This window comes from Nymphaea colorata, chromosome 11, assembly GCF_008831285.2.
Source record: "Nymphaea colorata isolate Beijing-Zhang1983 chromosome 11, ASM883128v2, whole genome shotgun sequence".
Taxonomy (NCBI): Eukaryota; Viridiplantae; Streptophyta; class Magnoliopsida; order Nymphaeales; family Nymphaeaceae; genus Nymphaea; species Nymphaea colorata.
This window is the reverse complement of record NC_045148.1, coordinates 18,078,101-18,104,556: the sequence shown is the minus strand read 5'-3', so window position 1 is coordinate 18,104,556 and position 26,456 is coordinate 18,078,101. Positions and strand designations below refer to the sequence as shown.

The window sequence follows — 26,456 nt, the reverse complement described above, 5'->3', positions numbered from 1 at the left end:
TCTAACAACTCCCAGCTCCCCACAAGCTTTGACCATAAAAAGTCGTAGCCAAAACCTTAAGCAAGTTGACTCAGGTTAGAAAGGGACCCAGTTGAGATAGACCGGGAAATAATGTGAAAACTAAGTTTTGTCAATGTCCTACTCATTGTTGAAGTTTCTTGGAAAAAAGAAGATATGTACAATCGGACTTTTCTTCCTATATGCAGGTTTGGTTTTCAGTTTGGCAAGTTGGAATTGCTTTATGGATCATATCACAGGCCTTTTTCACCAAGAAGCATGCTTTTACTGACTATTTTGCAGACCTTCAAAATGTTGACCATGGTTAGATGGCAGATGATGCCAATTGAATATGAACCACGGGTTGGTCATCATGTGGTCAGCTTATTTGGGTTCAAATATTTTTATATAGACATACATGCACATATAAGCACATAAAATAGACACATAGATACACGGATGTATGTTCGTGTGAGTGAGTAAATGGATTCACATGTATGTAAAGCGTTTATATAGTGACTGCCAGAATTATCTGCTGACCTCTTCACGGAAAAAAAAGATGCTCCTCAAAAATGACAGAAAAATCACAAAAAAAAAATCGATTTACATGTTTTTTTTTTCCTGTGAGTAAGAGAGACCTATTGCAGGACAGAGAACCGAGAACCGTAGCTGCCACCCAACCTCTTGTCTTTTTATAAGATCTACCACCCTCACTGCTCTTCTACTTGGGCATGCTCTTCAACTTGTGCATCACAAATTAATGTGCATGCTCTTCAACTTGTGCATCACAAATTAAGTTTTCCTGACAGTTTTTGACAGTTGAAAATTTTGACTCGTGAGTTTTGTGGACCAAGCTGAACTTTTCTTACGTGTGGATCCAATTTTATGGGATGATTGAATTTGACAAGATACCAACCAAAACATTTTTATAGTGTCACGGAAAATATTGATTGAAGTGGACAGGATAGGAGATATCCTTCGTCCCCAGATAAAGATCCAACCTGAAGATTATAACCAGCTTGTGGGAAAATGACTGATGCCAACATGCATATTGAAAAGATAAAGCTGTGGTGCTTAGCCATGGGAAGATGTCTGAAGATCCCAATTCCCATCCTCCGCATTTCAAAAGGATCTCATTATTGACAGACATTTACGTATTGTAAGGATGATAAACACGAAGTTGCTTCATTTCCTTGTTCTCCAAGTTGTTTTAGTTGGCAACTATTGCAAAGAAGAAATCCAACTCTTCCAATTACGATTGAAGGAGCAAGGAGCAATTCGCCAAAGTCGACCGATCAGTCTAGTTTTATTTGCCGACATTTAAGAAGTTACACAGAAGCCCACTAGAACATGTTATACACAAGCCAACCAGAATATGCCAAAAGAGATGCCTAGAGTACCAAACTAATGAGATAACCTAGAGTACCAAACTCTTGGACCTCCTTCAAGTTAAGAGTCTTCAACCAACCCCCAATACACAAAAGCAGATATTTCATAACCATTGAAGAAAACATAAAAAACATTTGTATTGGCAAGCAATTACTCCGCCTGTGAAGACAGCCATCGGAGACTCTGATTAGTCTGATGTGCTGCATGGTCTTGCCATTGCCATCATTTCCGTCGTCCAAACAACAAAGGGAACGAGTAAACAAGTACGCCAATTCGAGTACTGTTCTATATCCTCTTACGCGCAAAGAGCTCCATGACTCTGGCACCGAAGAAGTAACCGTTTCCATGTAACACACAAGATAAAACAATCAACCAACAACAAAAATCGCCATATAGTTCTGCCACCACACCAAGCATGACCGAAACAACCGACTACAAATCCAGAATTCTATTGTTCAACAACCAAGCTATGAAATTGGGTTATTACAAGCTGGATTCATTCAACACCTACCAACCGAACTAACAGAAGCACACAAGAAATCAAATTCCAATGAGTAGATAATAAAACATGAGTCGGATGACAAAACGTCGACCACAAAGAATAGACCACCCTTTTGGATCTTCAACAGAATGCCACCTCTTGCAGGCTTGCAGCAAATGAAAAAAAAAAAAGTAAAACAAGGACGACGATGACTGAACATAGAACTCAGACACACTTATGTTCGTGGCTGTGGACGAGATTAGTGAGAGGAAATCTTGAGATGAAAGGATTTGTTCAGCCATGATTTCCACCCGCTCGTGCTCTTAGCAGCAGCCTCAGCAGCGGCAAGATCTATTCCCCGTTTCTTGCAGAGTACGAAATTCCTCCCACCAAATGATCCGATCGTCTCATTCGGGCTGAGTGCTGATTAAAGAACAGAACGGATTATACATTAGTTCGAACTGGGGACTGGGGAGACCATAATCAATTCAACAGAGCAAGATGAAATCCAAGGACGGCAAAAGCCGGAAGTCGCTTCTTACCGTCTGAACCACCATGTGCGCAGTAGAGGAGGAATTTATTGAAGTCTGAACCTAGCACTGGAAGCCGACCCTCATGTGCATAAGATTTCAGTGTTTGCTCGATGACAGCCATAACCAACTCATCGGCATTTACCAGGAACCGGAGAGGCCCAGCACTTCCCACGACTGTAACACTAATCAGCAGACGATTGCTCTTGTTCTACAACACATAAAAAAGTAGAGGAGAAATGAGTACTGATTCGCTTCCCATGATCAACAGACGACACGAGATCCGACAAATTCAAAATCTGAAAATATTAAAAGCTTGAGCTTCCAGAGGACTAATTTCAAAAATTATCAGACCCGATTCCTGCACAGGTATACTGAACTATTCCTCAGACTGCAAGGGAGAAATGCTAAAAAACTATTCAACCTTATTGATTCTGCCAACAGAACATCCACTTCTGAAACTATAACTCATGTTACCCAAAAAAGTCAAAACTGAGAAGCAACACAGGAAATGGAAGCTAAAAAGAGTACTTTACTATAACCACGATAACCCATACGAATAATGGAAGTATACTAACTGTTAAAACTTCAAAATTGTGAACTAGGAAGCTGTTGGGGATTTAAAGCACAGTAAAAGAGGTCAAGCTTTGCAGATTGCAATTAATGCCCTTAATTCGACCAAAAAAAAACATTGCTTAATGATCTTACTCTTACAGTCAAATATCAATATTTTTTTTTTGAGTACCACAAATATTTGACTTACACAAAGAGGAGCACATTATGTGCACCATAAGCTGACATTCATGACGGATGAGAAGTTAATGTTATAAAATCACGCAACGAGTGTCTACTATGAAAAAGGGAGCAAGCTCCAAAACCTGATTTCTAGTTCATTAAGAAGTTTGCTGGGGATGCGCGGTACTTCTAACAACAACGCTATCGATCAACCATACCGCATTGCCGTTATGGAACAAAAGTAGAAGTACATTGGAGGAAAACGGTGAATACCACAACCTAAACGCAACAATACTACGTTATCGCCTCGAAATTCATTCATGAATGATAGCTCTGATCCATCCAGTTCCATTTTTGCAACCAAATAAGAAGTAATCAACGCAAAGCACCGAGCAACAACCTCTTCCAGAATAAAAGCGTGAAAAACCCACAAAAAGTTTCAGCCAAGAACCGGCAATAACAAACGAGAAAGCAAATAGAGATCCGACTCCCTCACCTGATTCTTCTTCGGCAACGTCGACGAACCAGGCATGAACGGAAGCGACCTTGAAACCCTAACCCTTTTCTCCAAAGAGCGATCCAAGCCGCGCTCCATCACGAAGGATCGATCAAATCGGCGCTTGGGTTAGGGAGTTCAAAGCAAAAGTGCGGAAAATTTTTCCAACGCTCTCGACAACCGACGGGCGATCGATTTCAGGGATCAAGGCCGAGGCAGCGGTAGTACCAGCCCTTAGTGCAGGATCCAAAGATTCCAAACGAATGCACAGCCGGCTTCCTCTCGGTCGTCCTCGAGGAGAAGCGAGGGGCAGCCAGCGTCGACGGACGAGCTTCCACCATTCACAATGGCAGGAATCGGTCGACGGCACGTCGGATTCTCCCCGATTGTGCTCCGGCGACGGCGGCTGTAGACTCAATCGGACCGGGCGTTAGTCGGATCGGTCGTGGTCGTCAGCTCAGCCGTAGCTGTCCGCTACTGCTGGCCGAATGGTGGAGGATCCCCAAAATCAGGATCTTGGGCACTGCGCCTTTCGAGTCGTTGCTCCTTGATTGTCGCAAAGAACGACTCCCTCTGAGAGCAATAAGAAGGAGAAGGCGTGGTGCCCTAACCCCGAGGGCAGATGAGCACCTTTTATAGAAGGGGAGAGGAAGGAGAGATCTCCGGTGACGAAGGTTTCTCGATTCGGCAGGTTTCTTGTTTATCTTTTTAAATCAACTAACTTCTTATTAAAAAAAATACTCAATAATAATCCTTTAATACCTTCCAAATGACTAAATTAGACAAGTTATTTCAACCAAAAAAAGCCTTTCTTTAAATTTTTGAATATATTCGACTGCCGACTATCATATTTTATTTCGATTCTTCTCTAGAAAAATGTCCGATGCGTAAAAAATGCTATGGCCATAAGGGCTCGTTTGCTTTTGTATCAAGGCTAAACGTCGTTATTATTGGCCTCTTCGATTAAATTGATGGAAAATTGAGTAGATTCATCGACCAACATAATAATACTGTCATATGTCAAATATAAAGAGGGTTTTGAAAATCTATTGTGATCCATATCTGATCGAGAGGATAAAGGGTTTTAAAAATCTATTATGATCCATATCTGATCGAGAGGATAAAGGGTTTTAAAAATCTATTATGATCCATATCTAATGCAGAGGATTAGAGATCTCCACAACTCTGAGATATTATAGATATAATTGTCACCCAAGTGCTCATCTCTTAAGATCTGCGACTTGTGTCAGTGTTTCAAGATCCTGCTTTCAGCATGCTTCGATTTGCATGTCAGTGATCCTCATTTACAGCACAGAGCTCGAAGTGAAAAGCCCTTATTCAATCTCATCGGACTAACCCCGATAAGATAGGTGGGTGGACCTCTTGTTGTTTGTGGCCTTAAAGCGTGTTTTTGCATGATTTTTATACTAAAAGGACAATCGAACTTAACTTTAAATTCTTAGGAAAAATAATGAGGAAGAAAACAAAAAACATTGAAGTTTCTTGTGCCTGCCTCCAGTAGGGGCGGAGGGAGGGGGGGCTGCCTAGGCCATGACCCCACTCCGACCAATGAAAAAAAAAATTACATTGAAAGAAATAAAAATTTTTAATTACGCCATGTATTTCTTATATTTGAATTCGGAGGTTGGACTGTCAGCCCACCCCTAAAAAAAATCTTGGCTCTACCCCTGGCCTCCAGGAAAAAGCTACTCGCCATATCCAATCTTCTTGAGAAGAATGAGACAAACTAGAAGAATGAGACAAACTAGATTTTTCCAAACTCTAAAATAGAAGAAGAAAATTGGAACTTGTTCTTGATAATCTGCCCATTTCTGCTAACTGGTACGCCCGCTCGCTGGTTGGCGCCGCAACCTTTCTACCTGAGGAGGTGGAAACATTTTTCTGTCTTTTTTTAGGGAATGCAAACGATTCAGTATAAATCCGGCAACGCCACTCGTTGTATAAGTTTTAAATTTTGAAAAGGAAGTGAATAAAATCGTTTTCGATGGGATTGTGAAACAAACCGATTGGTAGACAGCTAGTATCTGTTTTGAATGGGATTGTGAAACAAACCGATTGGTAGACAGTTAGTATCTGTTTTGAATTCTAAAAGCATTAACTTTTCATGTTGCAAACCAATTCCTCTATCCTGCAGCTGCCCCATTATTGATCACACATTTCTAAAAACACATTATTTTGTAAAACATTAGGTTTTTTTTTTTTGTTTTGGCAAAATCTGGGTTTTTCAAGAACAAACCGAATTTTGACTGTCATCCAAACATGTCTTAAACGGTGTTTTGAGGGTAAAAATGTAATTTGTTCATAGTCACAAAAACAACGTTTTCGAGTTTTAAACACTGATGTGTTTTTGGGGTAAAATGCCTGAGTTTGAAAAAAAGAAAAAAATACAGTAATTTTTAAAAATTTTACAAAATTAAAAATAAATATAATATAATAAGTGAGAAACTAATAACATAAACATCAAAGGATAAGTATATTTGCAACAAATAAAAAAAAACTGTTTGACATTAAAAACTGAAAAAAATGGGAAAAACTAAAAAGGCACAAAAAAACGCATTAAAAATGTGTTTTTTGTTTATGATTAAAAAAAACTCATTTTTTTTAAGTTTAAATGGCCAGTTAATTTATAGTGTTTCTTTCACTTTTTTTTTTTCAAAACATGTTTTCTATGACTATGTTTGTCACCTAACTCTGTTTCAAAGTGTCATTCAAACATGCCCTTTGTCGGACTAAGTTAGTCAACCAAAGTATCCTAGCCAATAATCGGATAGCGCTCACGGCTCATTGATTAGAAAAAGGTGGTTGACCAAATCTTAACCAGCATTGGCATTAACGCACGCCCTTGACCCTAAAAACTGCACCTACTTGCGGGTTTTAGGGTCCCAAGGCAAACCTAAACCTGCCTGGTGCGCTTCTGCATCCATGAACATATTAGTTTTTCTATTTGCTATTTTATATTGCCTGCAAGGAACGTCACTTACCAACCAAAACTTTAGGTGATCATTTTGGAGACTTACATATGCAACGAACGTATTCTAAAACTTATAAAGTTCTACTAAATGGCACCATATAAGAACAAAGGAATGCATTGCCTGTGAAGAATATAAGAACAAAGGAATGCATTGCCTGTGAAGAATATAAGAACAAAGGAATGCATTGCCTATGAAGAATATTCAGTGAACTTCACTATTTGTCTGCTTAGTTTGGTGGTGATGCCACAATTAGGTTGGTGCCGCTCCCTTTTGATTTTCAGCATTCCAAAGTTGAAACTACTGTCACAAAAAACACGTTCTATTGAAAAAAAAACACGTATAATATACCAAAACAGAGTCAGTCGTATTAAACGTGAAAAAAAAACACGTCTTTTTAAAAAAATGTCAGAAAATAAAAAAATGTGAAAAGAACGCGTATTATACATGTTTTTTTACGTTTTTTTCAAAATTTTTATGGTTTTTTATTTTTTTATAACTTTTAAGGTTTATTAAATGTTTTAAGTTTTTAAAAAATTTATCTAGATTTTCTCGTTTTATTCTCAAGATATATAACTTTGTCGTATTATACCCAAAAAATTTCTCACCGTATAATACTCGTACACAATTTTTGTGACAATGGACTTATGGAATGGCATCGAAGTCTGAAGTTCATAGCCAGCAACATCATCTCAACCTAATCTTTTTCTAAAGAAAAACCTTAGATCAAGTCCAATACGTTTTGTTATCTAGTGTTTTTCCACGATACCATCCTTCGTAGACCAAAATGAAGAAACGTCAAAGACGGCATATCATCTTTGAGATATAAACTTAACGAAAGCAGTTGGCATATATAAATAATGTATGTATATGTACAATAAAGTGGTAAAAACCGGACCACTTTTAATTACTAAAAATATTTGTTTTGAAAGCTGAGCTTATAGATATGATGTTGAGAGTGATTTGATTAGACATACATTAGGTGAGTTATTTTTTTACTTAAATAATGTGTTTTTAATAGTAAAAAAGAACGAACGGCTCTTATAACATCAAAATTTTGATAGTATGAAAATCAATTCCATTACAAAAACGACTTGAACTAGAATTTGACTTAGTACATTAGAAGGTTCATATTTAACATGAATTTAAGACTTTTCGTTTTCATCCATTACCCAAAGTGGACTGATATATATATATATATATATATATATATAATTTGTCTATTTCTCCGTTCAAGTTTGTATTGAGAAATCTTCTGACTTCTCACATCACTACCAGATGCATTGCTTAGGCGGTGTGCTTAATCACACTAACCAACCCCAGCAATGAATTGGGTGGCCATGATTGAATGAAGCTCAAGATAGTAAGAGGATTTGAGCTCACCTCTCTCTCTCTCTCTTTCTCTCTCTCTCTCTCTCTCTCACCTCTCTCTCTCTCTCTTTCTCTCTCTCTCTCTCTCTCTCTCTCTCTATATATATATATATATATATATATATATATATATATATATATATATATATATATATATATATATATATATATATCAATTGTCTAGATGTCAAATCTGATACAACTAAAAAAGACAAAGTTTTGGTACCAGATCTGTTTGATTTGCAACTCTATTCCAAGGAACGGTATGTATTGAGCATGGGGAGCTTGTGATTGCTGCTTAATAATTGTTATAAACTTCAAAAAGCCTGCACTGGCTACCGTTGATTCATGGAATACAAAGAATTCATCAACAAGAGAATCACGGAGAGAAGACAATTTGATCGGGAATATTTGTCTCCATACAGACATGACGGTGCAGCCAATGGACCGATTCCACCAACAAGTTGGTAGCATGCGGACCGAGACAATAATAACTTCATAAAAACGTTGGTAAAACTTTTCACATGCGGAAAAATTTACCCGATAAATTGTCCCTTTCTTACCAAATTCTTTGATCATGAATTTGTTTTCTTATACTTCATTAATTTGTAGTTAGGACGGACAAAGAAAAGAGCCGATAAAATGAGAATATATAACAAAATTTGGGAACAAAAGGTCTCCTAGATACAAAAACAAACCGCAAAAACAAAAGCAAGAATACGAAACACACAATACAATACATAGTAAAAGAAGAGAGGCAGAGAGAGGGAGGAAAGACGGAGCAACACAATCACCCAGCCGCAACGGACAGCGGCGCTTTAACCGAATGACAAACTGAACATCCCTCTGCACAAGACGAGCTACAGAATCTGGTGAAAAGAATGTGTCCCTGAAGACCCTGTTGTTGCGCTCATCCCAAATGCGCCACCAAGGTGAAATGAGCCACGACGTCCAAACAAGACCTCAAGAAACAGGCAGGTGGAGAGAAGGACAAAAGAAAAAAAAGGTGAAAAACAAAACTTAGGTGGCCGTGAGATACAACTTTTCTTTTAATAAAATTGAAGTCGACCTATTGTTGTTAGTTGCAGCATGTCAAGTTTTTTTAAAAAAATTGTTAAATGAAAACTTTAAGCAACAGGTCCAACTCTTGATGTATAAAAACATTTAATTTTTACTCTTTTTTTTTTATTTCTCACCATGATGGAATCGGTCCATTGGCTGCACCGTCATGTCTGTATGGAGACAAATATTCCTGATCAATTTGTCTTCTCTCCGTCATTCTTTTGTTGATGAATTCTTTATATTCCATTAATCAACGGTAGCCAGTGTAGGCCTTTTTAAGTTTACAACAATTATTAAGTAGCAGTCACATGCTCCCCATGCTCAATACATACCGTTTCTTGGAATAGAGTTGCGAATCAAACAGATCTGATGCCAAAATTTTGTCATTTTTAGTTGCATCAGAATCGACATCTTGACAATTGACATGGCATTTAATGAATTTAGCTGTATGGAATCCCACCGACTCACATTTACAGCTGAGAAAATCACTTTTTTCTTTAATTTCAAGTGTCCCAATTTTTTGCATCTAATTTTTCTCTTTTCAATCTTCAAGAATATGTATTTGCACATATATCATTAGTTATACAAATAATAAGGTGCATTAATTTTTGTAGAAGTGACTAAGGTATATTATTTAACCATCTTAATTTCAAACATAGGAAAGAGTTAATTTTTTTTAAAAGAAATATCTAATCCCCATCTGATTTGTTTTTAATCTTGTAACTCTAGTTAACTTTAACCCATTTAAGAAATCTGATTATTTCATGATGAGCAAGTAGGAAAATTTATATCCTAGGGCCCTGCCGCCAACATCAAAGTAGTTGTAAAAATAACAGAAATTAAAGGGTTCCATGAATCTGCATCAATTATGAGGTAAAATGGCTTAGAAAAGTCACCAGAATATAAACAAGTGTAGTTGGCACGGGCAGGCTCAAATGGGCCTTACATTGAACACGTGTCACATCTTTTGTTCACTCTTTGTTTGCGTGTATTGTACACTAAATTGTGCTTCATACAATTCTCATTCAATATGATATATAAGTGTCTCGTAGCTTTGATATATATATATATATATATATAACGGGTCACCCATGTAAGGGAATTGTAATCTTTAAATGAAACCTTCATATTTTAAGTACAAGTTCATTGTCTTGTGGAGTATATATATATATATATATATAATATATTTATTTATATATATATAACGGGTCACCATCTAAGGGAAGCCTAATCTTTAAATGAAGCTTTCATATTTTAAGTACAAGTTCCTTGTCTTGGGGAGGGATTTCTTGACATGGATGTGATATATATATTTATTTATTAATGTATTTATTTATTAATGTATTTATTTATTTATTTATATATATATAACGGGTCACCATCTAAAGGAAGCCTAATCTTTAAATGAAGCTTTCATATTTGAAGTACAAGTTCATTGTCTTGGGGAGGGATTCGATGACATGGACGTTAAACCAAAAACAGACGATTAAATGAATAACCACCAAAGAGAGTCCCCTTACAAGTACCAAGTGGGGAGAGCAAGACAAAAATCTCAACCTCATTGATGTGCATGTTGAGAGGCACTGCCTTAGTGCTTGTCTCCAGCAACTGTTTTAGGGAAAAGAATAAATCTTTTTGCATTCTCTTCCTTTCGCCTTTTTCATGAAAAAAGAACCAAATAGGAGCTTTTGGCTGGAAGTTACAGAGTGATTCTCCCTTACACAATCCTCTCTTTCCATCTCCATCCGAACTTACCACCATAGCTTTTCTACCCATTTTCGAGAAGTATCAATACTTCTGTAACTTGACGTGCGGTTGTAGTTTTTGCTGCACATTCGATAAATACCAGACCTTGAGCAAAAGCTTGTTTTATGTCATACCGTGGGCATAATGCGAGCAACTTTTTGCACAAATCTCTAAAGATGACTAGATTATGGTAGTTGATTTGGACAATTTAAGAAATATTTGGAAGCTTTTGGACATAACGTATCATATGGAAACGGCTGATATTAGGCTACCTTAACTGCTAAGAGTGTGACCTAGTCTGAGCCAAATCCTAATACTTATGATCCACATGAGGTTCCAAAACTGTTTTATATGGGTGGAGAGCGGAACACCCGTCAATTAGAGTGTCGTATTTTCACTGTTTGCAGTTTAAAGGAGTAGTACCCACAAAAAATAAATTGACAACCATATTTTCACCGGCCACTAGCAACCACTAGCGATGTGGTTGCGTGTTTGGGCCGGACACGGCAGGGGGGAGGCTTAACATGTGTTCAACTAAACACATGACCTCCCTCCGTGGTCTTCATCTTTCATAAAAACTTCAATGCATTGACAAGTTATTTCTAATATCATCTTAAGTTTTTTCTTTCTAAAAGTTGGAAACGAGCCTGAGCTCCATAGATCTGCCGGTACTGTAAATAGAGAAGGGGTTAAATTCATTAAGAGCCATGCGATTTTATGCGGTTGGAGTTGCGACTAAGCCTCACAGGCCAGAGTGTGGTTTGCTTGTGTTAGAAACAAAAGGTACAGGATGCTATTGTCCTTAACAAGCCATTGGACCTGCATTCCCTACCAACTAAAGAACCTAAGGAATCCCCCACCTTGTTTGCTAAAGAGCTGTTTGGCAAGAAGAAGAGATATAATTTGCTACTTTTCCTTGAATTTATCTCAAAGTTAAAGAGCATGTTCATGTTTCATGAATCTTGGGGCAGATCCATAAATCAATCAGTAACAAATTGTTACTGTCGCCAAATGCTTCTTAAGAACATCTATGAAGTGTTCCACGCCTTCCTGATTTACATATTGAACACATGAGAGTGAAGCACAAAATTTGAATATGACACAGATTTGATTCTTCAACCACAGATTTTTGAACCCATTATGAAAGGCTTTGGAGAACTTCGATGGTTGACAAGTGGAGGATCTGATCAGGTGCTGCATAGGCTTTAGGGGGGCAACCTTGAGCAGTGATTCACTTACTAAAACATATCACTCTCTTGAATGAACAAGAAACTTACATTTCTTTTAATTGCTTAAATTCTTAAAATAAGCAATATTTGTACATTTGGTGGCACACATTCACAAACCTACAAGGGGAGAAGGAGAAAGAAAGAAAGAAAGAAACCTTTCGTGGGACGATCAATAACAGCAAACAAACATGTGGTGGATCATTAGACTTTAAGATATGTAGCGGGACGAAGGTAGCGAATATAGTCGGCTCCATTATTGTACCTTCCGTCGGTGAGATGGTAGAGCTGCAATCTCTTCAATAATGGCGTATGATGAAGAGGCTCCAGCTTTACAAGTACCAAGTGGAGAGAACACGACAAGTGGTTCTGAATTCTGTTTTGAAGAAGGCGTATTTTTTCTTGTCCTTAGCGGCGAGAAGGTCCAATAGCACATGGAGACCGTCCACGGTCCATCTCAACCCAGTGGGCAGTGAGGTTAGCAGATCCCCATGATATGTTCGCGTTTGACAGCAGGGTCCATGTTTGGTACTTCTTTTTTTTTTTTTAACGCGAAAGCTATCCGTGTCTTCATCTGTCTCTATCCGAAGCTGCTCAGGACGACGAGTGTTTTATTTTTATTTTTTTGGGTTAAAAAGTTTTTTCATCTTGTAAAGGCTGCATTAGATGACCACTTTTATTCCTTTAAGTTGTTACTCTTACTTCCAAGTTTTTTTTTGTCGTGCAACCTGAAATGTTGCAATGGATGCTTTCTCAAGTGGAAAGGATGGCAACCCGATCTTCCGCTCTCTTGTCAGTGCCTTGACGTCAAAATCAGTCATATTGGCAGCAACGTAAATGACAAATTAGCTGATAGGGGTTCCTGTAAGAGTCGATCTGCTCTGGTGTCAAATTACATATTATTAAAATAATATCTAATTTTGATGTAAATTTTTAATTCTTACTGTTGATAGAAAGCAGGTCAGGGGGATTGCAACGAATAAAACAACAAAAATGCTTAACACCATAGTCACAAACAAAGTCTCAGAGTTTTAAATTGTGAAGTTTTTCTCATTCATTGAGCTTGAAAAAAATGAAAAAAGAAGAGTAGAATTTTAAAAAAATTTAAAAACTAAAATAGAAAAAAATAAAATAAGTGAAAAACTAATAATACAAACATCAAATAAAAAATGAAAAGAAAACTGTTTGGCATTAAAAAAAAGTGAAAAAAGGTGAAAAAAAAGAAAATTGTTTGGCATTAAAAAAAAACATGCTGTTTTAAGTTTTAAATGGTCATTTAATTTTTCATGTTTTTTTTTCCAAAAAAGAGTTTTTTTGAAACTATGATTAAACTCAGGTTTGCAGCGAAAAGCGAAGTTAACGTTAGTTTTAGGTTAAAACGAACGTTAACTTCGCTTTTCACTGCAAACCTGAGTTAAATGATGAATCACGATTATCTTTTCTGTACAAAGGTCACTACATATCCATTGAAAACCCAACCCAAAAAAAAAACATTTGAATAACCCTCCCTTCCCCCTATCCCTACACCCTGTTTGGTTGGAGGGAAAGGGAAGGAAAGGGAGGGATTGAGCAATCTCTCCTTTGTTTGGTTGACTAATTAAAAAGGAGAGAAATGAAGAAGGTCTTTGGTTGTGTTGAGACGTGGGCGGGTACTATGCACATACCAACTAAAGTGTGTGATAAATGTGGCAATCCCACTGTTTATAATCCATATGAATCGCACTCACAAAAATCAAACCAACAATGCACCTTCTACACAACTGTCTGCTCAGCTAGCTATATTACACTTAGTTGTTAAGGTGTCAACTAGGCGATGCTTAGTCGTACTAAGCATGAGTCCACAGCCCTCACCTAAGTCCATGACCTGACTTAGGTGAGGGGTTTGGTGTTAGTGCCTGGGCTAGACTAGGCACGAGTAGGCCTAGTCTATGGAATGACTTTTCACCTTCCTTTCTTAAGAAAACCGATTTTGTAGCTGAATTTGTTTTTCAAAAGTGTTTGTTGTGTGTTTTCAAAGTGTTTACTGTGTGCATTATGTGTTTCAAAGTGTTTTTTTGTGTGTTCTACCAGTACTTATCTATGAATTACATATTTGTTTGTGTATATATTGTAACTTGTTACAGCAGTGAAAGCTTTTATGGTAACTGGTTTCTTCTTCTAACTCTCCATACTTTGAATGCAATTCTATCAATTTTGGTAACTGATTTCTTCTTCTATCTCTCAATACATTGAATGCAATCCTGTCTGTATCGTTAATTGTTTTGATAAACTAATGTCCATAAACAAAAAACTGTTGAAAGCCTAGCTTTTGCCTTTTGATCAGAACCAACTAGAGCCTGGCATTTCACTGTTTGTCAATTACAACTTGAAAAACCTAAACCTATTTGTCAATGCATTTGACCAGAACCAATTATAGCCAAGCATTTCACTATTTGTCAGTGCATTAACCATTTTATGTTGTTATTTTATATGTTGATTTTGACTAATCCTAACTTGCTAGCATGCAAACTTAACACATAAATCATAAACTAATCCTAACTTGCTAGCATGCAAACTTAATACATAAATCATAAAACAAATATTTTAGAATTAAAATAACTAAGAAACATTGCAACGGGACTTTTAGACACCTTTTAGGCCAAGTGCTGCCTAGGCACCAGGCTCTAAGATGCTCCACCGTTTTAGGCTAAAGATTTCTATTAGCTACACCCCTTTAGGCTAAAGATTGCTTCTGTACTTTGTTAGTGCTATTAATTGTCTTTAATGCACAGAGAAATTGACTGCTCTAAACTCGGGTGGAACTTAAGGGTGGAGGCAGGTGTCTGCTCTAAACTCAGGGGTGGAGGCAGGTGTGGACAATTTACCCACGTGGACCCTAAAAAGTTTATTATTTTTATAGTGATATTTCCAAGTAATTTTTCCCATTTACATATTAATACCCTTAGAATTTAAAATTTTATATCTAGTGCCTCTTAACCAGACTTCTCTGACTTCGCCCGTCGAAACATCGAGTCATCTCTTCAATCGACAACATCCAAAGTTGCCGCAAGAATTTTATCCTAGCATGACTTGTGAATATTAAACATTTCATGACGCATTACAAACTAGAAGCCAATAAGTGTGAATCTCTTACTACTGCTGCGCCGCAACATAGCGGAAAGGTCCAAGAGCCCAGAGCAGAAGGGGTGATACAAGCGTTTTACACATTAGACGACGAGTGTTTTAATTACTCGTTCGAAATAATGAAAATTGAGGTTATATTTGTAATTGCAAGATAAAACATCGGCATCTATAGGACCATACCTGCTACCACAGAGCGCAAGCGTCTTTCTCGGCCTGGCTGTCAAAAGGTGGATATTTAAACAAAAGAAAAAAAACCGTTTAGTTCACGGTTGAGTGATGACGGAAGCAATTGCGTTTACGGGGTCACAAGTGACAATCTTTAAGAAAACGGATTACTTAAACTAGAAAGTAACAATAATGAGATATAGTTAAAACCAAGTACCTATAGAGAACAGAGAATAGCCAAAAGGCCCAAAATCACAGTACATTTCCCGTCACACAGACTAACTAGAGGTGGCTGGAAGTTTAAAATTTGCATCAGAAATTTAATTCTACGATAACACAAGACTAAGAAGGATGCATCTCGAAGCTCAAAGGATCCTTAAGAGAGCAAAACTCCTATCAACTAACTACTAGAAGCCTGAATAACCTGGCTTGGATTCATTTCCTCGCAATGAAAAGGCCCCACCTCTGCTCACCAGAGGAGCTCCTCTTCAGCTTCTTCTCCCACCCATCAACTATCTCATGGTAATCTTCCTGCACATATGATACTATCGCGTGAAGAGGAAAGTACAGAAACAATTTGATTCAGAACGAGCAGGACTGAATGTGCAACCCACCTCTGAGAAGTCGCGGATGAAGTTATCCCTCTCTTTCTTAACGGCATCTAACTCTTTCTGCAACACTTTAATAAACTGCACCATGCAGAATAAAAAAAAAAAAAAAACCCGCACGCAGGTGTCCCTCGATATATCACAATCAGGAAGAAATGGGTTTAAAATAAACTAATGAAACAAATTCATCATACAAACCTGATCTGTCCTATCTTCTGCTAAAACGTCAGCAAAACCGGCATCTCTTAGCATCTGTGTATTTGAAAAATGAGTTCCAAAGTAATTATACACAAAAGCAACAAGAAAATTGCAAACAAAAGATGAATTTTAACTCGAATACCTGACCATAACCCTCTACATGGTGTAAATCATATCCTCGTTGCTTGATATACTCTTTAAATTCCAGTGATGGTTCTTTGGGGCTCTTACAGTAATCGCTGATTAGAACCACACCACCTGGTTTCAACCACTTGAAGAAATTTTGAAACAACGTGGGCTTATCCTGAACAAAGACACCCTTCTTTCAGCATGAGTGGAAGTAATAGTAGAAAAACCATAGTATTCTGAACTGAAATACGACACAAAAGCAAATATAGGTGACATGCAAAAAACAATGCAAAACTTCAAGTACTTAACATTTTTCATCCTGTTAAACAAAAAATAGATGCGGATAGAGTGTCAGTACAATCCAAGATAATAGCTGCTGCAGACAGTCCTGATCAAGCACAAGCAAGTAACATTTACTAACTACCACGTCACCTTCACTCTAAAACCAAAATGGACGAAAATAGAGGATAGTAAAGCATGCAAAAGAACCTTTCTAACATCGACATGCATAGAATTTTAACAAAGAATCATGCAATAAAAATGCATATGCAGATGAGCTTCTAAGAACCTCATAGCCAAACAAATAAAACAGCATATAAGGATAGCAACGAAGGAAAATGAAATTTGACCTAAAGAAAAAATATTTAAGTCAAGCAGTTAACCCAGAAAAGGACAATGAAGTACAAAATCTTAGGCTGATAGATATACATGTATATGGAGAATTGTATCACGGCTGTATATCACATCAAACATTCCATCAGGATATGTCTTCTTTGTGCAGTCAACCACCTCAAATTCCACACCGCACTTCCGGCCAATTGCACGCTCAAGGGCAAAGGATACCATATTTATGGAAAGATCGATACCCACAACATCAACATCATAGTTTTCTGCCATATAAAAGTCACCTCCACCAATCCCACAACCCACATCAAGAACTTTCTGCCCAGGCTTCAGGTCTAGTTTGGAGACAAACTCCTTTGTGGTATCTGCAAAAATTTTCAGAAAGAACTCATAAAAAGGCTACACAAGCGAGAAGAATTGTACAAGGAAGACCACATCATTAAGCAAGTGAAAACCCAATTTATTTTCTTGCCAGGATATGTGAAAATTAAAGCAATGGCATCTGTGTCCAGATAGTATTCAGATCAAGTAAGCATGAAAATCAGCCACCTGCAGCATAGGCAACAATTCTGAAATGTGGTGGGTACCTGATTGGAGATGCCTAACACCACATTACAGTAAACCACTTCAGGGACTTAAAACGAAAAGTTTTATAACTGAAACTGCATGTTAACAAACACAAGTCTTTAGTTCAAACATGGAAGAAGTTATGTGGCATTCATGACCAGCAGCATAAGAGTACAGTTAGGTTCAGAAGAAAAACAACATGAGAAGCATAAATATAATCTTTGGATTGAAGCATGCAACACCACAAGAACTAGCCACCGCCCTGAATTCTGAAAGTACCAGTCATAAGCAGGGAAGGATACACAAGCTACAAATAGTTCAGGAACTCATTCCAAAAGCATAATTATATGTGTAATCTCTTCCAAATAAAATAGCATTGGCAAATGTACTCACCCAGTCCTCCTGTGCTCACAAACCCTTCTCCAAATACACGTTCATATCGCAATATACCACTAGGTTTATATTGCACATTGTCTAAGAATCTTTGAAAACCTTTATCTTCAGTTGATCTAACCTTCTGCCAGACCCAGCAAATCTGAATTGTTTAAATAACCATTTATTAATTTTCAATTTAAGGACCAGATAATTCATCAGAAAACAAATCACAAAATAGAATATGACCTGGTTCTGGTTCCTCTTGTTTCTCACATATGCACTGACACATTTGAAGCTGAGGAGGAAAAGCTCAAAGGAACTATGATTACCATCATGCCAATGACATTCTTTAAAGGCCTGCATAACATTTTCAATGTCAGGTTTGATGCATACTACCAGAAGAAGAACCCAATAAGCCCTTGGTTGACCATCTAGATTTATGACAACCTCAATCCAATAATAGCAAACAGGCTAAGAAGACCATGTATATGTCCAGCTGCATTTACATCTAGAAACCGATGAAGAATCTCCATCCTATGAGTGAAAGAAGACAAGCAGAAACCTAAACTATGAAAGGAGAAAAAGAATAGCTGCAACTAAAAACAATGCAAGCACCCCATAATTCCCTATATCGTAGAAAACTACCCTATACATATACCTTAATGTGCATAAACAACAAACCTTTGTGTAAAATCGTGGCTCTCTATAATGTGTTGGATTGGTTTTCCGTTTAGAATCCCCTGATTGATGAAAACATGACTCTCGGAAGAAAATATAGCCACCAACTCTAAGCCATTTGGTCATCCTTTGCGCCAAGCCTTCCACCTGCGCCCAATAAGAGTACAATCAGTTCACCTGATTATCTACACACTAAATACAAGGTATACATGCAGCTAGGGCGAGTAAAGCTGAGCTGACGATTTGCAGACAAAAGGCAAATTATACATGCACAAACACATGGAATACACACAAACATGTGATGGTGTAAATGTAAAGAAAGTTCCTTCAAGTGCCTTATTTGTCTATATTCCACTTAACAATTATGAGTTGGATAACTTTAACCAGTACAATTCCTGTAAAATAAAGTAAGACACCGTTGCAGTTAATCTGCATGCAGATAACTGAAATGAAGTGGGCCTAAAAAGACATTTTCAGGTTAAGACAATGATGCTAAACGACTTGCAACTGGAAGACTTTATGGCGATACATGAAAAAAGATGCAATCATACAAGTCCTTCCTACTGGCTTATTCAGCAGCTAACTTCAACAGTTATTGCCAAAACTGTTCTCAAAGTAGTCTATCCGGATAATCTGAAACTACTTCAAGTTTTCAACAAAGCTTGCCTATTTAAAAAATATCCAAAGTTCATATTCAAGCTCGCTTAATTACAAACAAGAAAAGAGCCTTATCAGTACCTCTTCATCAGATAGATACATAAGGAGCCAGTTTGAAAAGATTATGTCAAATGATTCAGGAGCAAACTGGAGGTCCAGGGATGCAGCATCAGCACACATAAATTGGACATTTTTGAAATGCCCATTAACACTTTCATTCTGCCAAATTGAGCAAGTTCCAGAACATTAATCCCATTCAATAAATCCTAACAGACTAAATAATTAGGGATATATATTTGAAAGGATTTACCTTCTTAATTACACTCTCGATAAAATCTATTGCTGTAACAGATCTAGCTGCTTTTGCTAATTCCCCTGTAAAGCGACCAATTCCTGCTCCTAGCTCAAGAACATCCTTTTGTTCAAATTTTGGAAGGAGGGATAGCACCTGCAGAAGAATTTAAGCCTATTGCAATAAGCGGAAAGAAAAAAGAAATTGAAGCATATAAAGCATGACTTAGATAAGGAAAGGAATATCATTTTGAAAGTCGGTTAGGAATGCTTCTCACTCATCAATGAATGCATCCCAGATATTACAAATGAATTGCATGATAAAGCTTAACTATTTGTGGCCTTAAAGGCTTAAACCAAGAGATGCATGCATATGCCATCCAGTTTACATCCATTAGCATCCTAAATGGTTGAGAATGGAGAACAGTGAGCACTGAGCACATTAACCACTTAAGAGGGCTTTGCAAAGTTGAGCTAGACTATGAAGGAAACTGAATTATAAGTTAGGGTGACCCGCAGAAGCATTAAAGGTCAAATCAGAGAAAGAGATGCATGCATATGCCATCCAGTTCACATCCATTAGCATCCTAAATGGTTGAGAATGGAGAACAGTGAGCACTGAGCACATTAACAGCTTAAGAGGGCTTTGCCAAGTTGAGCTAGACTATGAAGGAAACTGAATTATAAGTTAGGGTGACCCGCAGAAGCATTAAAGGTCAAACCAGAGAAAGAGATGCATGCATATTCCATCCAGTTCACATCCATTAGCATCCTAAATGGTTGAGAATGGAGAACAGCGATCACATTAACAGCTTAAGAGGGCTTTACAAAGTTGAGCTAGACTATGAAGCGACTAAACTGAACTATAAGTTAGGGTAACCTGCAGAAGCATTAAAGGTCAAAATGAGAAGAACCACCCGAGAGAAAGGCTAAACCCACGTAAGTAAAAAAAATGTACTAGTTAAGACTTAAGAGTCCAAAGATTTTAGCAGTAAAAATAGGCCTATGATTGATTCTGCGGAACTGAGTGCTATGACAAGATCAAAGGCAGCGTGAAAGAACGACATAGTTCTCCAAGATCAGATTCTTATTGACCACAGAAACTTAAAGGGATTTTCAATCAAAAAGCCTCTGTTTCTCCAATGAGCAAATCCGAAACACAGAGAAGATGACAAACATAGTAGCGACTAAACACGGAATCACTCAACTTTTTGCGTTAACACAGAAACAGACGATACATTTTGTGCGAAATGTCAGCTAGAAGATTTATTCACACACAAGAAGCGAAGAGTAGGATTTTTAACAGAAGATTAACTTTTCCAGAGACTGACTATTCTAAATCCTTGGTTCCGCTTTACCAAGTTTGCCATCTCATGTTAGAAAATTTTTAAGTCCCCCTTTTCTGCGCGCATGCAAGTGCGTGTGTGCGTAGGTGTCTGGCTGAAAAAGACAGCCAGAATTAAACGCTCGACGTTTGCAAATGGCCAATAGATCCATCGAAGCGGAACGTAAAAACAATAAGCATAAGAAAAAAAAAATCCAGAAAAAGAAGGAAGATAAAATGAAGACCTCAGGTCGCTCTTCTTTGTCGAGATCCGCGGCCTTGGAGTCAAGCATCATAGCCTCCACCGTCAGATCCGATGAATGCTCCATCCAGTAGCTTTTCTGAACCTCTCTTTCTCCTGATCACGAGACGAAAAAAGAAGGAAAACCGATCAAGCAAGTACACAAATGAACGAGTACAAATACGTCGCACTTCGAACAGAAAACCGAAACGATCAACGAAAATGCGCGGTTTCCCTAAAAAATACAGATCTAGAAGCATAAGGCAAAACGATCAGATGAAAGCTACCTGTGGCGGCCATGCTGAAGCGGAGGACGTCGACCAAAAGGCGTGAAGGATCGGGGACTTTTCTCAAGAACCCCTGCTACTTGTCGGTGAGCAGAAAGTAAGGAAAGAGAAGGAAATTATCCACTTCCCTCTTCTTCGTCTTCGTCTTCTTCTTCTTCTTCTTCTTCCTCGGATCGATGCTCTGGTGCTAGCACCCTTCGATGGCGAGGCGAGACCGGGAGAAGGTTCTGGATCTACTGTTGTTCGTCCTCCCCTTCTGCTGCATTTCCCTCACAACTACAGCAAGAGAAGAGAAGGAAAGCCGACGGCCTAGCCGAGATTCTCTCTCGCGCACTCTTCCTCTCTCTCCTGCTCGGTCTGCGCTTGCGCTAAAAATGGAGAGTCGGAGCCACTTTGGCTGCTTATGAGGAAGGCGCGGACCGGGAGGAGAAACGGGACCCGCAACAGAGCTCCCAATTGAATCTTCCCGCGTCGAAGGCCCACCACGTGGCAGACGCATCAGTAGACAGATCACCACATAACGGATCAGATCTCACGAGTCTGAACCCGAATACTATATAAGCCACTAAATATTTCTCCAAATAAGGCCGTTCAATCTGAATTGGTTGGTTTATTATCAGATCTTAGATGAGGGGAAATTGCTTTTATTTCATATCGCCACCCCATATCTTATTATCAAGAGAATCACACAATATAGAGCAATTTTGTGCAATGCTTTCCTCCAACAATGCTTTCATTCCTCCAATTCTAGAAATGATTTATTTATTACAAGAAAAACAAAGTATGCTCTGCTAATATATATAAAAAAAAAAAAAAAGAGAGAGGGAAGACAAACTTGGTGGTTTTATAAAAAAAAAAAAATTCAGGCGGCCATAGAAGTTTTATTTTTACACAAATTTTCATGTTTTGAATGTTCAAAATGTCAGAAAAGAGAAGATGGGGTTGTCAGTAAGTGTAGCCCTTCACGAACATTGCCTTCTTGGCTTCCTCGCTCTCCCCCTCGCTGGTGTAGAGGCCACGCTGCGCCAAAGAGTTGGCCCTGGCCCGCACCAGGAGAGCCTTCTGCGCTGCCTCCACGTTTTCCGGCCGGCCCTGCCATGTCTTCAACACCGAATTTTGCAGAGCGCGTGCATAGGAGAACGAAACATGCCATGCATTGTGCGACCGATTCATGGCGTTCAAATTACGCGTTGCCTCCACCTCTGATTGACCTCCAGACAAGAACTGTGCGCCGAGATCGAGTCGTCCATAAGAAAGAACGTAACTTAAAGTACAGAGGTGAAGAAGCCATGGGGAAGATCTACCAAGTAGAAGCTCGAAAATTGAGCGATGGAAACGTACCATGATTCCAGGAACAGCCGGTGGTATTCTCCTGTTCAACATCATCAGTGTGTATTTGGCGATCGTTTCTGGAGATGCCTTCTCCTTGTGTTCGGCACCGGGAGTTACCATGCTGGGCTTCAACAGTATTCCTTCGAACAAGACGTTGTTATCTGCCAGGTAATAGACAACATCACTCCAGACCCGCTCTGCCACTTCAAGAGTTCTGTCAATAGAATGATCTCCATCAAGAAGAATCTCAGGTTCCACAATTGGCACAAGACCATTGTCCTGCAATTGCATTTACATCAATGCAAACAAGTAGTTATCGCCAAATTGAAGGAAGAAAAGGAGTGCAAGAGGAAGCCCATTGAATCCTGACGTGAAAAAGTTATTTATGGAGCTCAAATATTTATTCTTGAAATGCACAATACAAGTCTGTATGTATGGCCGTCAAGGCCTCAAGGGTCTTATCCCATGAACAGAATCAACAGCCCTGATACCAAAAAAAAAAGACGCAAGTTGGACAGGAATTCAAATTAAAAAAGAAAAACTGAACAAGTAGCCATTTTAGCTTCTGCCTCGTGATTTCAGTTATATAGAACCTGATGTACTTAGATACTGCCTGTGAAATACCTGCTGATCTTAGGCAGGGATAGCCTCCTGTATGAAGTCTACTACAACCATGTTTAAGACACAAAAATAGAGCACATTCTTCGTTCCATCTAGAAAACTTTTGAACTTAGTACAGTTTTAACCCAGCTTGGACAAATAGAAGGTCTAAGAGCAGCACTCCTGACAACCGTGCTCCTCATGATAAAGCTTCTTTTCCTAAACAGGAAAAGAGAAAAAAGGCATAAAAATATTACAAGCGCGTAGTTACATGGTACAACCATGTTTTTCTTTCAAATGTCCTACTTCGTTTTTCGTTTCAACACGTACGCATAGACATTCCTCACTTTTTGGATGGGATGAAGGAACCCACTGGGTTTCATCGCCCCATGGAAATCCAAGTCTTCATCAGTGAAAGTAATCTTCAAACTACATAATAGATGAATGCAACCTTCTCACCATATTGCTCATGATTATGGTGGTCAGATATATATCAACGTGCATAACGCTACAAATATTAAGAAGTACCTGAGAAATAGCAGCATAGCGTGCAAGTCCCCATGCAGCTTCCTTAACAGCCAAGGCGGATGGGCCGCATGGAATGCTGACTACAGTTCGCCTGCATATGTTTATTTGATTACAAATCCCAACAGACCAAAAGGTAGAAACGACCAAACATCGATGGGTGAAGCCAACATAAAGAGCTCTCCTCATCAAATTAAGTGAAATACTGATAATCAATTGAATTGAATGTCATCTAACTGAATGAATAGATTCATATATGTGCAATTGGTATCACCATTTTGCAAAACGAGCTCCCTGTTTGTAATACTCAGCAGATCTTGAAGCCAAACCATCTAAGCCTTGGCACCAAGATTCATTGTTGGACCCTGGCAGAGGAACCAAACCCTTGAAATTGGGTTGAAAACTTAAAATTAGAGAAGCGTTGCAGACAAACTACATGCTCGTATCGACATAAAATGCAACAATTGCTACAGAAGAAGAGAAATTATTTGTCACTGGACTAACGAAACAAACCTTGTCGACTTTAATTCCTGGCACAATTTTCTGGTCACGCAAGCAATCCACAAACTTTTTGCCATCCGTGGTAGACTGGTGCAGAGTCTCCTCAAAAAGAATGACGCCAGAAATATATTCACCAAGTCCGGGAGTGGTAAGCAGAAGCTGCCTATAAGCCCGTCTGTTGGCTTCAGTATTCTCCAGACCGATTGAAGCAAGTCGTTTTCCACAAGTTGCGTTAGACTCATCTATGGCAAGAATACCACGTCCAGATGACGCAATGGTACTCTGTACAATTTCGCAGGGGCACAGACCATTAAGAGGAATGCTAAAGACCAAGGAAAACCATGCTTGTATATGCACGTACAAGTGAAATTCATGGCAACCGTGATCGTTACCATGGCGAAATAGATTATATTTACTTCTGAGAAGACGTATCACAAATCACATAATGTAATTCGAAAATGATTCTAACAGGAACCTTGGTGTACTTACCAAGAAAACAGAGACATATCTCTATTCAGAAAGACTGACTTGTTTCTCTTAAATATTCAAAAGACACAACAGGATTTCTCATTTTAATGCAACCTCAAAATGAATTCAAACCGAAATGATAATTTGCAGAAGAATAGAAAATGCATACACAAAGCACAGAGAGCTACTCATACAAAATAAACCCACGAGACAGATTTTTTTCCGAATTACAATTAAACTAACATGTCAGAATCTGGTCGCTCACCAACGCATGAAAAATTAAAAACAAGCTCCTCAAAAACGTGCCGTTTCACGTAACCAACCAGAGATTCGAAACCCATGATAACGTGGAAAACAAGAACCGACAGGGACATTGAAATAATAGAAAATCCCTTAAAGAAGGTGTTCTTGCAAAAATATGATCACGCTTTGCTCTGTAGCGATCCTAAACAGTGAAGGTTCATCGCCAAAGTGACGAACAAACACAAAATCAAACAAATAAGGCAGAGAGAGAGAGAGAGAGAGAGAGATGAACTCTTCAGGGCGGGAAAAAAATCTAGATCTCCAACGAAGGAATCATCCAAATTTCACGAAGCAGTATCGGATCATCACTCTCCACTAGAAATCAGCGTAGCGACTGGAGTTCTGCTCGAACAGGAGAAGAAGTCACAGGGGGAGAGCAAGAGCGCGCGCGAGAGAGAGAGAGTGATAGGACGGCTCACCGCGGTATTGACGAGCTCGTCGGTGTAGGAGCCGGCGGCCCTGATACAGGCGCAGACCCGTCGGGGGGATCGGAATGACTGACGATGGATGGGCCTCACGCCCAACCATTGCGACGACGACGCGTCGAGCTTCACCAAAGAAGATGCCGCTGCCATTTACGCTGAACCAACCGTTAAGCCAAACCTTCCTCTCTTCCCCCCCGTCTCTCTCTCTCTCCTGCTGCGGTGGGAGTCGGAGAGTTCTGCACCTTATTTATATTCTTTCCCGGGAAGACGATGCATCAAATGCAACAGTTTCTCAAACTGCTCCTCACCTTTATGTACTTTTACCAACAAGCCAGAGATTAATAGGCGGCCACCTGGTCAATCTATTTCCAAGCTTACCTTATTCCCGTCTCGACTTTTGCCAAAATTAAGATTTATTGTAGATATTCCTTTAAAAAACATTATTAATTTTAATGGAATTACATACATTCTTACTATTTCAGGTATAGATAAGAAGGATAATGGCAAACAAAAGACAGGAAAATTGCATGACAGTCACAGCCAAGTTGCATGTTCACATATATTCATAATAGAATTCGGATTAGGAGTGAAGAAAAATTTATACCATATTCGGACTTGAATCTGAATCCTCAATATGAATCTAATCTAAATATGTTTTTTTTTTATCTTCACAACCGAATTCTGTAAGAATTTTGCTCATATTATTTATTATTTTTAAACTACTTTAAAATTACTCGTGTTTTTTCAAACAAAAATATAAAAAAAAAAAAGTCTGACCCACCTCGAGATCCAATGCAGCCAACTAACCCCATATACGAGACTTCTCAAAAGAGAGCAGCCACCAGGAATGTTAGCTAAGGCAGGAAACCCATTTGTTCAAACAAGCTTTCGAACAAGAAGGTTCTTGAAAGGACGACATCACCATCAGCATTGAATAGATCGAATGTAGATCTTAATTTTTAAAATTTCTTTGATTCAAAGTTCTAACTATACGGTTCAAAACTTATAGATC

General features: G+C 38.5%; 3 protein-coding genes across 3 annotated transcripts; all 3 read right to left on the bottom strand.

The window, feature by feature from the left end:
* Positions 1-1,802: 1,802 nt before the first annotated feature.
* Positions 1,803-4,284, bottom strand: LOC116263525 (uncharacterized protein At4g22758-like). The gene is made up of 3 exons (XM_031643263.2): positions 3,629-4,284; positions 2,410-2,608; positions 1,803-2,290 (listed from the first exon to the last, which is right to left on the bottom strand). The coding sequence occupies exons 1-3, from the start codon at positions 3,725-3,727 to the stop codon at positions 2,127-2,129; spliced, it is 462 nt and encodes a 153-aa protein (XP_031499123.1). The 5' UTR covers positions 3,728-4,284; the 3' UTR covers positions 1,803-2,126.
* An 11,180-nt stretch (positions 4,285-15,464) lies between these two features.
* Positions 15,465-21,676, bottom strand: LOC116264206 (phosphomethylethanolamine N-methyltransferase-like). Its single transcript, XM_031644295.2, has 12 exons — positions 21,291-21,676; positions 21,008-21,120; positions 19,458-19,595; positions 19,229-19,366; positions 18,494-18,637; positions 18,059-18,169; positions 17,831-17,972; positions 16,955-17,235; positions 16,260-16,421; positions 16,118-16,171; positions 15,926-16,000; positions 15,465-15,842 (listed from the first exon to the last, which is right to left on the bottom strand). Exons 1-12 carry the CDS (start codon positions 21,301-21,303, stop codon positions 15,747-15,749), a joined length of 1,467 nt encoding a protein of 488 aa, XP_031500155.1. The 5' UTR covers positions 21,304-21,676; the 3' UTR covers positions 15,465-15,746.
* Positions 21,677-22,115: 439 nt separating this feature from the next.
* Positions 22,116-25,714, bottom strand: LOC116264207 (fructose-bisphosphate aldolase 1, chloroplastic-like). The gene is made up of 6 exons (XM_031644296.2): positions 25,439-25,714; positions 24,261-24,530; positions 24,022-24,131; positions 23,751-23,841; positions 22,632-22,901; positions 22,116-22,514 (listed from the first exon to the last, which is right to left on the bottom strand). The coding sequence occupies exons 1-6, from the start codon at positions 25,592-25,594 to the stop codon at positions 22,236-22,238; spliced, it is 1,176 nt and encodes a 391-aa protein (XP_031500156.1). The 5' UTR covers positions 25,595-25,714; the 3' UTR covers positions 22,116-22,235.
* Between the last annotated feature and the right edge of the window lie 742 nt (positions 25,715-26,456).

What these genes read in the sequence shown, in the direction of transcription:
- LOC116264207 (XM_031644296.2), bottom strand. Translation starts at nt 25,594, where the DNA reads ATGGCAGCGGCATCTTCTTTGGTGAAGCTCGACGCGTCGTCGTCGCAA. An exon ending in CAGGAATTAAAGTCGACAAG is followed by an intron (nt 24,132 to 24,260) that starts GTTTGTTTCGTT and finishes CCCAATTTCAAG; the next exon opens with GGTTTGGTTCCTCTGCCAGG. An exon ending in CGGCTGTTCCTGGAATCATG is followed by an intron (nt 22,515 to 22,631) that starts GTACGTTTCCAT and finishes CTCGGCGCACAG; the next exon opens with TTCTTGTCTGGAGGTCAATC.
- LOC116264206 (XM_031644295.2), bottom strand. An exon ending in ACAAAGAAGAGCGACCTGAG is followed by an intron (nt 19,596 to 21,007) that starts GTCTTCATTTTA and finishes ATTCTTCTGCAG; the next exon opens with GTGCTATCCCTCCTTCCAAA. An exon ending in TGTATCTATCTGATGAAGAG is followed by an intron (nt 18,638 to 19,228) that starts GTACTGATAAGG and finishes TATTGGGCGCAG; the next exon opens with GTGGAAGGCTTGGCGCAAAG.
- LOC116263525 (XM_031643263.2), bottom strand. Translation starts at nt 3,727, where the DNA reads ATGGAGCGCGGCTTGGATCGCTCTTTGGAGAAAAGGGTTAGGGTTTCA. An exon ending in CGTTGCCGAAGAAGAATCAG is followed by an intron (nt 2,609 to 3,628) that starts GTGAGGGAGTCG and finishes TATGTGTTGTAG; the next exon opens with AACAAGAGCAATCGTCTGCT. An exon ending in CGCACATGGTGGTTCAGACG is followed by an intron (nt 2,291 to 2,409) that starts GTAAGAAGCGAC and finishes TTCTTTAATCAG; the next exon opens with CACTCAGCCCGAATGAGACG.